At 52.5% G+C, this 15,419-nt stretch overlaps 1 protein-coding gene across 1 annotated transcript in view; it reads right to left on the reverse strand.

The window, feature by feature from the left end:
* Positions 1-2,544: 2,544 nt before the first annotated feature.
* Positions 2,545-15,419, reverse strand: part of LOC117010200 (kallikrein-14-like) — a 25,272-nt gene continuing 12,397 nt past the window's right edge. The window contains exons 5-6 of the mRNA XM_033084492.1: positions 3,617-3,753; positions 2,545-2,697 (exon numbers count right to left, since the gene is read on the reverse strand). Coding sequence (XP_032940383.1) covers positions 2,545-2,697; positions 3,617-3,753 — 290 coding nt within the window. The remainder of the gene's footprint in view (positions 2,698-3,616; positions 3,754-15,419) is intronic.

Genomic DNA, 15,419 nt, shown 5'->3' on the forward strand with positions numbered 1-15,419 from the left:
GGTTGGGTGGGGTTTGGTTGACCTTGGGTTAGGTTGGGTTGAGTTTGGTTGACGTTGGGTTGGGTTGAGTTGACCTTGGGTTGGGTTTTGTTGACTTTGGTTGTCCTCAGTTGATGTTGGGTTGAGTTTGGTTGACCTTGGGTTGGGTTTGGTTGATCTTGGATTGGGTTTTGTTGACGTTGAGTTGGGTTGGGTTGACCTTGGGTTGGGTTTGGTTGATCCCGGTTGACTTTGGGTTGGGTTTTGTTGACTTTGGGTCAGGTTTGGTTGGGTTGGGTTGACCTTGGGTTGAGTTTTGTTGATGTTGAGTTGGGTTGGGTTGACCTTGGGTTGGGTTGGGTTGGGTTGGGTTGGGTTTTGTTGATCTTGGGTTGGGTTTTGTTGACTTTGGGTTGGGTTTGGTTGGGTTGGGTTTTGTTGATCTTGGGTTGGGTTGGGTTGACCTCGGGTGACCTTTCCTTGACCCCGCTCGGGTTCGCAGCCCCACCCCCACCCGCCCTCCCCCCATTGGCTCCTCCCCCGTGTGGGCGTGGCCGAACACTCCGAGCCCCTCCCCTCCCCTCCCCCGCTCCGCAAGTGCCTCAATAAACGGAATTCTGGGAAAACGCCCAAAATGGCGCCGGGAACGGGGGGAGGGGTCACCCCGGCCCCTCCGCCACCCAGGGGACCCTTGGGGACATCGAGGGGGGGTTGGGGACATCGGGGGAGGGGGGTGGGGACATCGGAGACGGCGCCGAGGCCGCGATTGCTCCCGATTTATTGATCCCGATCCCGACCCCGCGTCCCCTCCGTCACCGCCCTGGGTGGCCCTTGGTGGCCCTTGGTGGCTCTGGGTGGCTCTTGGTGGCCCTTGGTGGCTCTTGGTGGCTCTTGGTGGCTCCTTGGTGGCTCTTGGTGGCTCTTGGTGGCTCTTGGTGGCTCCTTGGTGGCTCTTGGTGGCCCTTGGTGGCCCCTGGTGGCTCTGGGTGGCCCTTGGTGGCCCTTGGTGGCTCTTGGTGGCCCTTGGTGGCACTTGGTGGCCCTGGGTGGCTCTTGGTGGCCCTTGGTGGCTCTTGGTGGCCCTTGGTGGCACTTGGTGGCCCTTGGTGGCCCAGATGTGGCCCAGGTGCTGTCACCCTGTCCCACCCCATGGTGGCCCAGCTCTATGACCCTCAGATGTCCCCAAGGTGTCCCCAAGATGTCCCAAATGTTGCTAAGGTGTTCCCACGATGTCCCCAAGGTGTTCCCATGTCCCAAAGGTGTCCCCAATGTCCCCAAGGTGTCCCCGTGATCTCAGGCTGTCCCCAAGGTGTCCCCAGGGTGTCCCCAAGGTGTCCCCAATGTCCCCAAGATGTCCCCAGTGTCCCTAAGGTGTCCCCACAATGTCCCCAAGGTGTCCCCGTGATCTCATGATGTCCCCAAGGTGTTCCCAATGTCCCCACGATATCCCAAATGTCCCTACGGTGTCCCCAAGGTGTCCCCACTGTGTCCCTAAGTGTCCCCACGGTGTCCCCAATGTCCCCAAGGTGTCCCCAAGGTGTCCCCACAATCTCAGGCTGTCCCCACGTTGTCCCCACGATGTCCCCAAGGTGTCCCCAGTGTCCCCTAGTGTCTGTTGATGGTGTCCTGGATTCAGGCCGTGACCCTGCGGTGACCTCTATGTCCCCAATCCCCATGATCTCAGGCTGTCCCCACAATGTCCCCACGATGTCCCCAATGTCCCCAAGGTGTCCCCACGATGTCCCCAATGTCCCCAAGGTGTCCCCAAGGTGTCCCCAATGTCCCCAATGTCCCCAAGGTGTCCCCAAGGTGTCCCCAATGTCCCCAATGTCCCCAAGGTGTCCCCAAGGTGTCCCCAATGTCCCCAGTGTCCCCTAGTTGCTGTTGATGATGCTCTGGATCCAGTCCGTGACCCTGCACACCTTGGTGTGACCCTGCTGTGACCCCTGTGTGCCCATCCCCGTGTCCCCAAGGTGTCCCCATGATCTCAGGCTGTCCCCACGATGTCCCCAAGGTGTCCCCAAGGTGTCCCCAATGTCCCCTAGTTGCTGTTGATGATGTCCCGGATCCACTCTGTGAACCTGCACACCTTGGTGTGACCCTGCTGTGACCCCTGTGTGCCCCATCCCCGTGTCCCCAAGGTGTCCCCAAGATGTCCCCATGATCTCAGGCTGTCCCCACGGTGTCCCCAAGGTGTCCCCAATGTCCCCAGTGTCCCCTAGTTGCTGTTGATGACGCTCTGGATCCACTCGGTGACCCTGCACACCTTGGTGTGACCCTGCTGTGACCCCTGTGTGCCCATCCCCATGTCCCCAAGGTGTCCCCAAGGTGTCCCCACGATGTCCCCAATGTCCCCAGTGTCCCCAATGTCCCCAATGTCCCCTAGTTGCTGTTGATGACGCTCTGGATCCAGTCGGTGAACCTGCACACCTTGGTGTGACCCTGCTGTGACCCCTGTGTGCCCATCCCCGTGTCCCCAAGGTGTCCCCACGGTGTCCCCATGATCTCAGGCTGTCCCCACGATGTCCCCAATGTCCCCAATGTCCCCAATGTCCCCAGTGTCCCCTAGTTGCTGTTGATGACGCTCTGGATCCAGTCGGTGAACCTGCACACCTTGGTGTAGACCCCGGGGTGTCCGGGCAGGGCGCAGGTCTGGAGCCCCCAGGACACGACGCCCTGCAGGGTCCCGTTGCAGGACAGGGGACCCCCGGAGTCACCCTGGGGACAGAGAGGGGTCACTCAGGGGTCAGGGGTCACTCTGGGGTCAGGGGTCACTCAGGGGTCACTCAGGGGTCAGGGGTCTGGAGCCCCCAGGACACGACGCCCTGGAGCGTCCCATTGCAGGACAGGGGACCCCCGGAGTCACCCTGGGGACAGAGAGGGGTCACACAGGGGTCAGGGGTCACTCAGGGGTCAGGGGTCACACAGGGGTCACTCAGGGGTCAGGGGTCACACAGGGGTCAGGGGTCTGGAGCCCCCAGGACACGACGCCCTGCAGGGTCCCATTGCAGGACAGGGGACCCCCGGAGTCACCCTGGGGACACACAGGGGTCAGGGGTCACTCTGGGGTCACTCAGGGGTCAGTGGGGTGGGGACAGGATGCCCTGAGGTGGTCAGAGGTTACTCAGGGGTTACTCAGGGGTTACTCAGGGGTTACTCAGAGGTTACTTGGGGGTTACAAGGGGTTAAGAGAGGTCAGGGATGGTCATTGAGGGGTCACTGAGGGGTCACTGAGAGGTCAGTGGGGTGGGGACAGGACGTCCTGAGGTGGTCAGAGGTTACTCAGGGGTTACTCGGGGGTTACTCAGAGGTTACTCAGGGGTTACAAGAGATAAAGAGAGGTCAGGGATGGTCACTGAGGGGTCAGTGGGGTGGGGACAGGACAGTCCTGAGGTAGTCAGAGAGCTACTCAGGGGTTACTCAGGGGTTACTCGGGGGTTACTCAGAGGTTACTTGGGGGTTACAAGGGGTTAAGAGAGGTCAGGGATGGTCACTGAGGGGTCACTGAGGGGTCAGCGGGCTGGGGACACCCCCAGGACGGTCCTGAGGTGGTCAGGGGGCTACTCAGGGGTTACTCAGAGGTTACTCAGGAATTACTCAGAGGTTACTCGTGGGTTACTCAGGGCGCCGGGCTGACCTGGCAGGAGTCGACGCGGCGGTCGCTGACGCCGGCGCAGAGCATGCTGGGCGTGATGCGCTGCGGGTACGCGCGCCGGCAGGCGGCCTCCGACAGCAGCTGCACGTAGGCGCAGATCAGGCGGCTCGGCAGCGTCACTGCGGGGGCACGCGGCGTCACTGCGGCTACTCGGGGCTTACTCACGGGTTACTCACGGGTTACTCGGGGGTTGCAAGGGGTTAAGAGAGGTCAGGGATGGTCACTGAGGGGTCACTGAGGGGTCAGGGACTGTCCTGGGGTTGTCTGTGGACTACTCAGGGGTTACTCAGGGGTTACTCAGGTGTTACTCAGGGTTTAAGAGAGGTCAGGGATGGTCACTGAGGGGTCAGTGGGGCAGGGACACCCCCAGGACAGTCCTGAGGTGGTCAGGGGGCTGCTCAGGAGTTACTCAGGGGTTACTCAGGGGCTTACTCAAGGGTTACTCAGGGGTTACTCAGGAGTTACTCAGGGGTTACTCAGGGGCTTACTCAGGGGTTACTCAGGGGTTACTCAGGAGTTACTCAGGGGCTACAAGGGGTTAAGAGAGGTCAGGGATGGTCACTGAGGGGTCACTGAGGGGTCAGTGGGGTGGGGACACCCCCAGGACAGTCCTGAGGTGGTCAGGGGGCTACTCAGAGGTTACTCAGGGGTTACTCAGGGGTTACTCTGAGGTTACTCAAGGGTTACTCAGGGGTTACTAAGGATTTTTTTCCCAATTTTTTTGCCCTTTTCCCCCCGATTCCACCCCAGTTCTGCCGCCTTTACTCCAACTTTGCTCCGGCTTTTCTACGGATTCTCCCCCCTTTTTTTCCCATTTCCCCCCAATGTCCCCTCAGTGTCCTCAATGTCCCCAGGGTCCCCTCTGTCCCCAATGTCCCCAATGTCCCCAATCCCACTTCGTGTCCCCAATGACCCCACTGTCCCCAATGTCCCCAATCCCATTTCCGCCATTTTCCCTCATTTTTTCCCTTTTTCCTCCATTTTGACCCCTCTGTCCCCAATGTCCCCAATCCCATTTTGTGTCCCCAAATCCCTCACTGTCCCCAATGTCCCCAATGTCCCCAATGTCCCCAATGTCCCCAATCCCATTTCCACCATTTTCCCCCATTTTTTCCCTTTTTCCTCCATTTTGTCCCCAGTGTCCCCAAATCCCTCCAATGTCCCCAATGTCCCCAATGTCCCCAATGTCCCCAACCCCATTTTGTGCCCCCAATGTCCTCAATGTCCCCAACGTCCCCAATGTCCCCACTGTCCCCGCTGTCCCCTGACCCTGCGGCGTGGTGACGGTCCCCCAGCCGGACAGCAGGCAGGAGGCCCCGGCGGGGGCGCAGCTCTGGGGCAGCCGCAGTGGCCGCACGGCTCGGTTGGTGACCGCTGGCCGGTCCAGCCGCAGCAGGGCCAGGTCACTGTCCAGGGTCACCGGGTTAAAGCGCGGGTGGGGCACGGCCTGGACCACGCGGCGCTCCTGCTCCGTCCCCTCGCGGCGGGAGAGATCGTCCTCGCCCAGACGGACACGGAGACCCCTGGGGACATTGGGGACATTGAGGACACAAAATGGGGTTGGGGACATTGGGGACATTGGGGACATTGAGGGCGTTGGGGACATTGGGAACAAAATGGAGGAAAAAGGGAAAAAATGGGGGAAAATGGCGGAAATGGGATTGGGGACATTGGGGACATTGAGGACATTGGGGACACAAAATGGGATTGGGGACATTGGGGACACGGAGGGCATTGGGGACCTTGGGGACATTTGGGACATTGGGGACATTGAGGACAAAATGGAGGAAAAAGGGAAAAAATGAGGGAAAATGGTGGAAATGGGATTGGGGACATTGGGGACAGTGACGACATTGGGGACATTGGGACACAAAATGGGACTGAGGACATTGAGGTGATTGGGGACATTGGGGACATTGAGGACATTGGGGACACAAAATGGAGGAAAAAGGGAAAAAATGGGGGAAAATGGCGGAAATGGGATTGGGGACATTGGGGGAACATTGGGGACAGAGAGGGCATTGGGGACATTGGTGTCATTGGGGAAAGTGAGGGCGTTGGGGACATTGGGGACATTGGGGACAGTGGGAGCGGTGCTCCTGCTCCGTCCCCTCGTGGCGGGACAGGTCGTCCTCGCCCAGCCGGACACGGAGACCCCTGGGGACATTGGGGACATTGAGGGTGTTGGGGACATCGGGGACAAAATGGAGGAAAAAGGGAAAAAATGGGGGAAAATGGCGGAAATGGGATTGGGGACATTGGGGACATTGGGGACACAAAATAGGATTGGGGACATTGGGGACACTGAGGGCATTGGGGACATTGGGGACATTGGGGACACAAAATGGGATTGGGGACATTGGGGACAAAATGGAGGAAAAAGGGAAAAAATGGGGGAAAATGGCGGAAATGGGATTGGGGACATTGAGGGATTTGAGGACATTGGGGACACAAAATGGGATTGGGGACATTGGGGACATTGAGGGGACATTGGGGACATTGGGAGCGGCGCTCCTGCTCCGTCCCCTCGCGGCGGGAGAGATCGTCCTCGCCCAGCCGGACACAGAGATCCCTGGGGACACAAAATGGGATTGGGGACATTGGGGACAGAGGGGACATTGAGGACAGAGGGGACATTGGGAACACAAAATGGGATTTGGGACATTGGGGACATAAAATGGGATTGGGGACATTGGAGGGATTGGAGGCTTTGGGGACATTGGGGACATTGGGACACAAAATGGGACTGGGGACATTGGGGACAAAATGGAGGAAAAAGGGAAAAAATGGGAGAAAATGGCGGAAATGGGATTGGGGACTTTGGGGACATTTGGGGACGCAAAACTGGATTTGAGACATTGGAGGGATTGGGGACATTGGGGACACAAAATGGGATTGGGGACATTGGGGACATTGGGGACATTGGGGACATTGGGAGCGGCGCTCCTGCTCCGTCCCCTCGCGGTGGGACAGGTCGTCCTCACCCAGACGGACACGGAGACCCCTGGGGACATTGGGGACATTGAGGGCGTTGGGGACAAAATGGGATTGGGGACATTGGGGACATTGGGGACAAAATGGAGGAAAAAAGGAAAAAATGGGGAAAATGGAGGAAATGGGATTGGGGACATTGGGGGCATTGGGGACACAAAATGGGATTGGGGACCTTGGGGACATTGAGGGTAGTGAGGGCATTGGGGACAAAAAGTGGGATTGGGGACATTGGGGACAAAATGGGGGAAAAAGGGAAAAAATGGGGAAAATGGCGGAAATGGGATTGGGGACATTGAGGGAACATTGGGGACAGAGGGGACATTTGGGGATTTGAGGACACTGGGACACAAAATGAGATTGGGGACAGGGGGGACATTGGGGACATTGAGACACAAAATGGGATTGGGGACATTGGGGACAGGGGGGACATTGGGGACACTGGGGACAGGGGGGACATTGGGGTCATTGGGGACATTGGGGACATTGGGGACATTGGGGACATTGGGACACAAAATGGGATTGGGGACAGTGGGGACAAAATGGAGGAAAAAGATAAAAAATGAGGGAAAATGGCGGAAATGGGATTGGGGACATTGGGGACAGTGAGGATGTTGGGGACATTGGGACACAAAATGGGACTGGGGACATTGAGGGGACATTGGGGACCAAATGGAGGAAAAAGGGAAAAAATGGGGGGAAAATGGCGGAAATGGGATTGGGGACATTGGGGACAGTGGGGACATTGGGGACATTGGGGACATTGGGCACCTACTGGGGTCACACCTGTCCTCTGTCCCCATGGCTGTCCCCAGGACTGTCCCCATTGTCACCTCCGGTTGCAGTGTGCCGCAGTCAGCACCCAGCGCGGTGCCACCAGGGATGTCCCCTGTCCCCAGGGCTGTCCCTGTGAGATGTCCCCTGTCCCCAGGACTGTCCCTATGACGTGTCCCCTGTCCCCAGGACTGTCCCCAATGTCACCTCCTGTTGCAGTGTGCTGCAGTCAGCACCCAGCGCGGTGCCACCAGGGCTGTCCCCTGTCCCCTGTCCCTGTCCCTGTGAGGTGTCCCCAGGGGATGTCCCCTGTCCCCAGTGTCACCTCCGGTTGCAGTGTGCCGCTGTCAGCACCCAGCGCGGTGCCACCAGGGATGTCCCCTGTCCCTGTCCCTGTCCCTGTGAGGTGTCCCCTGTCCCCATGGCTGTCCCCATGGCTGTCCCCAGGACTGTCCCCAATGTCACCTCCGGTTGCAGTGTGCCGCAGTCAGCACCCAGCGCGGTGCCACCAGGGCTGTCCCCTGTCCCTGTGAGATGTCCCCTGTCCCCAGGGCTGTCCCTGTGAGGTGTCCCCTGTCCCCATGGCCGTCTCTAGGAGATGTCCCCTGTCCCCAGGGCTGTCCTCATGGCTGTCCCCAGTGTCACCTCCGGTTGCAGTGTGCCGCAGTCAGCACCCAGCGCGGTGCCACCAGGGCTGTCCCCTGTCCCTGTCCCTGTGAGGTGTCCCTAGGGGATGTCCCTGTCCCTGTCCCTGTCCCCAGGACTGTCCCCTGTCCCCAATGTCACCTCCGGTTGCAGTGTGCCGCAGTCAGCACCCAGCGCGGTGCCACCAGGGATGTCCCCTGTCCCTGTGAGGTGTCCCCTGTCCCCAGGGCTGTCCCCAGGGCTGTCCCCATTGTCACCTCCGGTTGCAGTGTGCCGCGGTCAGCACCCAGCGCGGTGCCACCAGGGATGTCCCCTGTCCCTGTCCCTGTCCCTGTGAGCTGTCCCCTCTCCCTGTGAGGTGTCCCCAGGGGATGTCCCTGTCCCTGTCCCCTGTCATTGTCACCTCCGGTTGCAGTGTGCCGCGGTCAGCACCCAGCGCGGTGCCACCAGGACCCCCCCGCAGCGCAGGGGCCCGTACAGCAGCGCCTGCCAGGGCTGCGACAAGGGGACACACGGGTACCCGCCGATGATCCTGTCCTCGTCCCCGCCCGGCGACACCGGCGACACGGGGACACAGGTGGCACCAGGGCCATCCCCCGCCGCCTGCTGGCCCGGGGGACACGGAGGTGGCTGAGAGAGGGTGGCACCTGTGGGGACAAAGGGACAGCGGTGAGGGGACAGCGGGGGGGTGGCACCGTGGGGACCGGGGTGGGGACAGTGACACCAGAGTGGGGACAGTGACACTGGGGTGGGGACAGTGCCACCAGGGGTGTGACAGTGACACCGGGGTGTGACAGTGACACCAGAGTGTGACAGTGACACCAGGGTGGGGACAGTGACACCAGGAGTGTCCCCATGGCCACCAGGGGTGGGGACAGTGCCACCAGGAGTGTCCCCATGGCCACCAGGGGTGGGGACAGTGCCACCAGGAGTGTCCCCATGGCCACCAGGGGTGTCACCATCCCGGGAATCAAAGGTGTGGCACCTCCCTGGGGACGCTGCCATCAGGTGTGGCACCTCCCTGAGGACAAGTGTGTCACCTTGTGGGGACAGGGGTGGCACCTGAGCGGGGACAGTGACACCAGGAGTGTCCCCAAAGTGTCCCCAGGTGTCCCCAAGTGTCCCCAGGTACCTGAGAGCAGCAGCAGCAGCAGCAGCGGCTCCACGGCCCTGAGGGGACACGGGAGGGGACAGAGGTGACAACAGGGAGGGGACAGAGGTGACACAGCTGTCCCCTCGTTTTTCCTCATTTCCCCCTTTTTTTCCCCCAATTTTTCCCATTTTTCTCTCAATTTTCCCCAAAATTTCCCCTCATTTTTCCCCATTTCCCCCCAAAATTCCCCCAAAATTTTCTCCATTTTCCCCCAAAATTTCCTCTCATTTTTTTTCCATTTTCCCCCCAAATTTTCCCCTAAAATTCCCTCTAATTTTCCCCGTTTTCCCCAAAATTTTCCCCATTTCCCCCCGTTTTTTTCCCAATTTTTCTTCTTTTCCCTCTCTATTTTTTCCCATTTTCCCCCCAAAATTTCCTCTCATTTTTCCCCATTTTACCCGTTCTTCCCCCAATTTTTCTGCTTTTCCATCCCAATTTCCCCCAAAATTTCCCCCCATTTTCTCCCTATTTCCCTCCAATTTTTCTGCTTTTCCATCTCATTTTTTTCCATTTTCTCCCCCAAAATTCCCCAATTTCCCCTCCTTTCCCAAAAAAATTCCCCCCAAATTTCCCCATTTTCCCGCAAAATTTTCTCTCATTTTTCCCCATTTACCCCCAAATTTTCCTTTCATTTTTCCCATTTCCCCCCAAATTTTCCCCATTGCCCCCAAAATTTCCCCTCATTTTTCCCCAATTCCCCCCAATTTTTTCCCCATTTTCCCCCATTTTCCCCCAATTTTTCTGCTTTTCCATCCCCAAATTTTCCCATTTCCCCCCAAAATTTTCTCTCATTTTTCCTCATTTCCCCCCAAAATTTCTTCCCTTTTTTCCCCATTTCCCCCCAAAATTTTTCACAATTTTTCTGCTTTTCCATCTCCATTTTTTCCCATTTCCCCCCCAAATTTCCCCTCATTTTCCCCAAAATTTCCTCTCATTTTCCCCCATTTCCCAAAAAAATTCCCCCCAAATTTTCCCAATTTCCCTCCAAAATTTTCTCTCATTTTTCCCTATTTCCCCCAAAAATTTCTTCCCTTTTTCCCCCTATTTTCCCCCAAAATTTCCTCCCTTTTTTCCCATTTCCTCCCAAAAATTCCCCCCAATTTTTCCCCATTTCCCCCCAAATTTTCCTTTATTTTTCTCCATTCCCCCCCAATTTTTTCCCCGTTTTTTCCCAATTTTTCTGCTTTTTCATCTCCATTTTTCCCCATTTTCCCCCAAAATTTCCTCCCTTATTTCCCATTTCCTCCCCAAAATTTCCCCCAATTTTTCCCCATTTCCCCCAAAAATTTTTCCCAATTTTTCTGCTTTTCCATCCCCAAATTTTCCCCATTCCCCCCAAAATTTCCTCTCATTTCCCCCAAAATTTCCTCTCATTTTTCCCCATTTCCCCCCAATTTTTCCCTCAAATTTTCCCCATTTTCCAAAAAAATTCCCCCAATTTTTCCCCATTTTCTCCCAAAATTTCCTCTTATTTTTACCCATTTCCCCCCAAAATTCCCCCAAAATTTCCCAATTTCCCCCCAAATTTTCCTTTCATTTTTCCCCATTTTTCCCTAAAATTCCCCCCAAATTTTCCCTATTTCCCCCCAAAATTTCCTCCCCTTTTTCCTCATTTACCCCAAAAATTTTCTCTCATTTTTTCCCCATTTCCCCCCAATTTTTCTGCTTTTTCCCCCAAAAATGTCCCCTCATTTTTCCCCATTTCCCCCAAAATTTCCCCCCAATTTTTCCCCATTTCCCAAAAAAATTCCCCCAAAATTTCCCAATTTCCCCCCAAAATTTTCTCCAATTTTTCCCCGTTTTTCCCCCAATTTTTCTGCTCTCCCCCCCGATTTTTTCCCCATTTTTTCCCCATTTTCCCCCCCATTTCCTCACCTCTGTCCCATGGTGTCCCCGCTGTGTCGCCTCTGTCCCCTCCCCCCTCCCGTCCCCGCATTTTTGTGTCCCCGCCCGGGCTGGGGGAGGGGCGGGGCCGCTCCTGCCTCAGTTTCCCCGGATCTCGTAAATCCCGGGACGCTCTGACTCAGCCGCTCCCGCCCAGTTTATCCCAGTTTATCCCAGTTTATCCCAGTTTAACCCAGTTTACCCCAGTTTATCCCAGTTCAACCTCGTTTTTCCCATTTTTCCCCTTTTTATCTCAATTTTTGTCCCTTTTTTCCCTGATTTTCCCCGATTTTCCCCTCATTTTCCCCCGATTTTTGTATTTTTTCTCCCCGATTTCCCCATTTTCTATTTTTTCCCCCCTTATTTTTACCAGTTTTTGAACTTTTTTCCTGTTTTTTTCCTCCTTCCTGATATTTTCCCCTTCATTTTCCCCCATATTTTCCCCATTTTTCCCTCATTTTCCTCATTTTTTCCCTCATTTTTCCCTAGATTTTCCCCATTTTCCTCATTTTTTCCCTCATTTTCCCTCAGATTTTCCCCATTTTTCCATTTTTTCTCTCATTTCCCCCCTCATTTTCCCAGTTTTTCCCTAATTTTCCACTGATTTTGTATTTTTTTCTCCTCGATTTTCCCCATTTTCTATTTTTTTCCCCCTTATTTTTACCAGTTTTGGAATTTTTTTTCTGTTTTTTTCCTCCTTCCTGATATTTTTCCCTTCATTTTCCCCCTGATTTTCCCTGATTGTCCCCGGATTTTATTTTTTTTCTCCCAGATTTCCCCTATTTTTCCTTTTCCCCTTCATTTTCTTTATTTTTAAATTTTTTCCCTGTTTTTTTTCCTCCTTCCTTCCCATTTTTCCCCCATTTTCCCTTGATTTTGGATTTTTTTTTCCCCAAATTTTCCCCCTTTCCCCCCTTTTTATCCCAATTTTTGTCCCTTTTTTCCCTGATTTTCCCCATTTTTCCCTCATTTTCCCTGGATTTTGTATTTTTTCTCCCTCATTTTCTCCATTTTTCCTGATTTTCCCCAATTCTGCCTCATTTTCTTAATTTAAAAATTTTTTTTTCCTGTTTGTTTTCCTCCTTCCTCCCCGTTTTTCCCCCATTTTCCCCATTTTTCCCTCATTTTCCCTCAGATTTTCCCCATTTTTCCATTTTTTCTCTCATTTCCCCCCTCATTTTCCCAGTTTTTCCCTAATTTTCCACTGATTTTGTATTTTTTTTCTCCCCGATTTTCCCCATTTTCTATTTTTTTCCCCCGCATTTTCACCAGTTTTGGATTTTTTTCCCCCCAGTTTTTCCTCCTTCCTGATATTTTTTTCCTCATTTTCCCCCAGATTTTCCCCATTTTCCCCTCATTTTCCTCATTTTTCCCTCATTTTCCCTCAGATTTTCCCCATTTTTCCATTTTTTCTCTCATTTCCCCCCTGATTTTCCCAAATTTTCCCTCATTTTTCCCCGAATTTTGTATTTTTTCTCCCTGATTTTTGTATTTTTTCTCCTCGATTTTCCCCATTTTCTATTTTTCCCCCTCATTTTCCCCAATTTTGGATCATTTTTTTCCCCATTTTTCCACCTTCCTGATAATTTCCCCATAATTTTCCCTGATTTTCCCCAATTCTGCCTCATTTCCTCCTTTTTTGAATATTTTTCTGTTTTTTTTTTCCCTTCCTGTCCATTTCTCCCTCATTTTCCCCCAGATTTTCCCCTCATTTCCCCCAAATTTTGTATTTTTCTCCCCAATTTTCCCCATTTTTGAATATTTTTTCCATTTTTTCCTCCTTCCTTCCCATTTTTTCCCCTAAATTCCCCCGATTTTCCCCATTTTTTGCCCCACTTTTTCTCATTTCCCCCAAATTTCCCCAAATTTCCCTTGAAATTCCCCCAAATTTCCCCAAATTCCCCAAAATTTTCCTCAAATTTCCCCAGATTTCCCCTGAATTTCCCCAAATTCCCCCAAATTTCCCCAAATTTCTCCAAATACCCCCAAATTTCCACTGAATTCCCCAAATTTCCCCAATTTTTCCCCAAATTTCCCCAAATACCCCCAAATTTTCCCTGAATTTATGTTGGATTTCCCCAAATTCCCCAAATTTTCCCCAAATTTTCCCAATTTTTCCCAAATTTCCCCAAATTTTCCCCAAATTCCCTCAAATTTTCCCTGAATTTATGTTGGATTTCCCCAAATTTCCCCAAATTTTCCCATTTTTCTCCAAATTTCCCCAAATTTCTCCAAATTTTCCCAAATTTCCCCAAACTTCCCCCAAATTTTCCCCATTTTTGGGTCATTTTTCCTCTTCCCTTCCCATTTTTGATGAGGAAAACGAAGGGAAAAATGACGGGAAAAGCGAGGAGGAAATGGTGGGAAACGGAAGAAAAATGGCGGGAAAATGTGAGGGGAAAATGGCGGGAAAATGAGGGGAAAATGGCGGGAAAATGGGAGGGGGAAATGGCGGGAAAATGAGAGGGGAGAAGGTTCCCAGTTGGTTCCCAGTTGGTTCCCAGTTCATTCCCTGTTGGTTCCCAGTGCTCCCAGTTTGTTCCCAGTTGGTTCCCAGTGCTCCCAGTTTGTTCCCAGTTGGTTCCCAGTGCTCCCAGTTTGTTCCCAGTTGGTTCCCAGTGCTCCCAGTTGGTTCCCAGTTGGCTCCCAGTTGGTTCCCAGTGTTCCCAGTGCTCCCAGTTGGTTCCCAGTGCTCCCAGTTGGTTCCCAGTTGGCTCCCAGTTGGTTCCCAGTGTTCCCAGTGCTCCCAGTTGGTTCCCAGTGCTCCCAGTTCATTCCCAGTTGATTCCCAGTGTTCCCAGTTTGGCTTTGCCCCATCCCCAACCCCACCCATGACGTCGCCCCCTCCCCAGCCAATCAGACGCGGCGAAGGAGGCGGAGCCGGACGCGCTCTGAGCTCTGATTGGCGTTTATTGCGGAGCAGGGGGCGTGGCCTCGGCTGGCCCCGCCCCCTGGGCGGGCACTGCGGTCTGATAGATCACCACGGGCTGGGGGGAGGGGCAGGGGGCGTGGTCAGAGCAGGCCACGCCCCCAAAAATCCACCCCAATGCCCATATAAGGAAACAACACCTAATAAACCACGCCACCCTCATTAGCATAAACCACGCCCCCCGCCTGTCACTCACCGCTGGCCCCGCCTTGGGGCGGGCCCTGGAGGCCGCCACGCAGCCAATCACGGCCAGCACCGCCCCCGCCACCGATGACGTCATCAGCAGCACCTGCGTGCCCAACAGCGCCCCCTGGTGGGTGGGAAATGAGGAGAAAGGAGGGGAAATCGGGAAAAAAATGAGAAAAAATGAGAAAAAATGGCAAAAAATGACAAAAAATGATAAAAAAAGACAAAAAAAAGACAAAAAAATGGCAAAAAAAGACAAAAAAATGACCAAAAAATGACAAAAAAATGAGAAAAAAAATGACAAAAAAATGAGAAAAAATGACAAAAAAATGACAAAAAATGACAAAAAATTGACCAAAAAATGACAAAAAATGACAAAAAAATAGAAAAAAAAATGACAAAAAAATGACAAAAAAATGGCAAAAAAATGACAAAAAAATGACAAAAAATGAGAAAAAAAATGAGAAAAAAATGACAAAAAAATGACAAAAAAATTGCAAAAAAAATTACAAAAAAATTACAAAAAAATTACAAAAAAACTACAAAAAAATTACAAAAAAAGACAAAAAAATTACAAAAAAATGACAAAAAATGACAAAAATTGACAAAAAAATGAGAAAAAAAATGACAAAAAATGAGAAAAAATGACAAAAAAATGACAAAAAAATGACCAAAAAAATGACAAAAAAATGACAAAAAAATGGCAAAAAAATGACAAAAAATGACAAAAAATGACACAAAAAAGACAAAAAAATGACAAAAAAAGGGACCCAGAAATGGACCCGAAATGATGCAGATGTGACCCAAAAATTGGGTGTAAACTGATCCAAATTTGACCCAAAATTTGATCCTGAACTGACCCCAAATTGATCCAAAATGAACCAAAAATTAATTTTAAAATGATTCAAATTTGACCAAAAATTTGATCCAGAACTGACCCGAAATGGATCCAAAATTGACTCAAAAATGACCCAAAAATTGACCCCAATTCCCTGAAATTTACCCCGAAATTGACCCAAATACGATCAAAATCCGGCCCTAAATTGACCCAAATTTGACTCAAAATTTGAGCCATAATTGACCTGAAATTAATCCAAAATTAACAAAAAATTGATTAAAAACTGACCCAAAATTGACCCGAAATTGATTAAGAAATGACCCAAACTGACCCTGAGTGACCCTGAGTGACCCTGAGTGCAGACCCAGCAGAGTGACCCAGAGTG

Source organism: Catharus ustulatus, chromosome 39, assembly GCF_009819885.2.
Source record: "Catharus ustulatus isolate bCatUst1 chromosome 39, bCatUst1.pri.v2, whole genome shotgun sequence".
In the NCBI taxonomy this organism is placed as follows: Eukaryota; Metazoa; Chordata; class Aves; order Passeriformes; family Turdidae; genus Catharus; species Catharus ustulatus.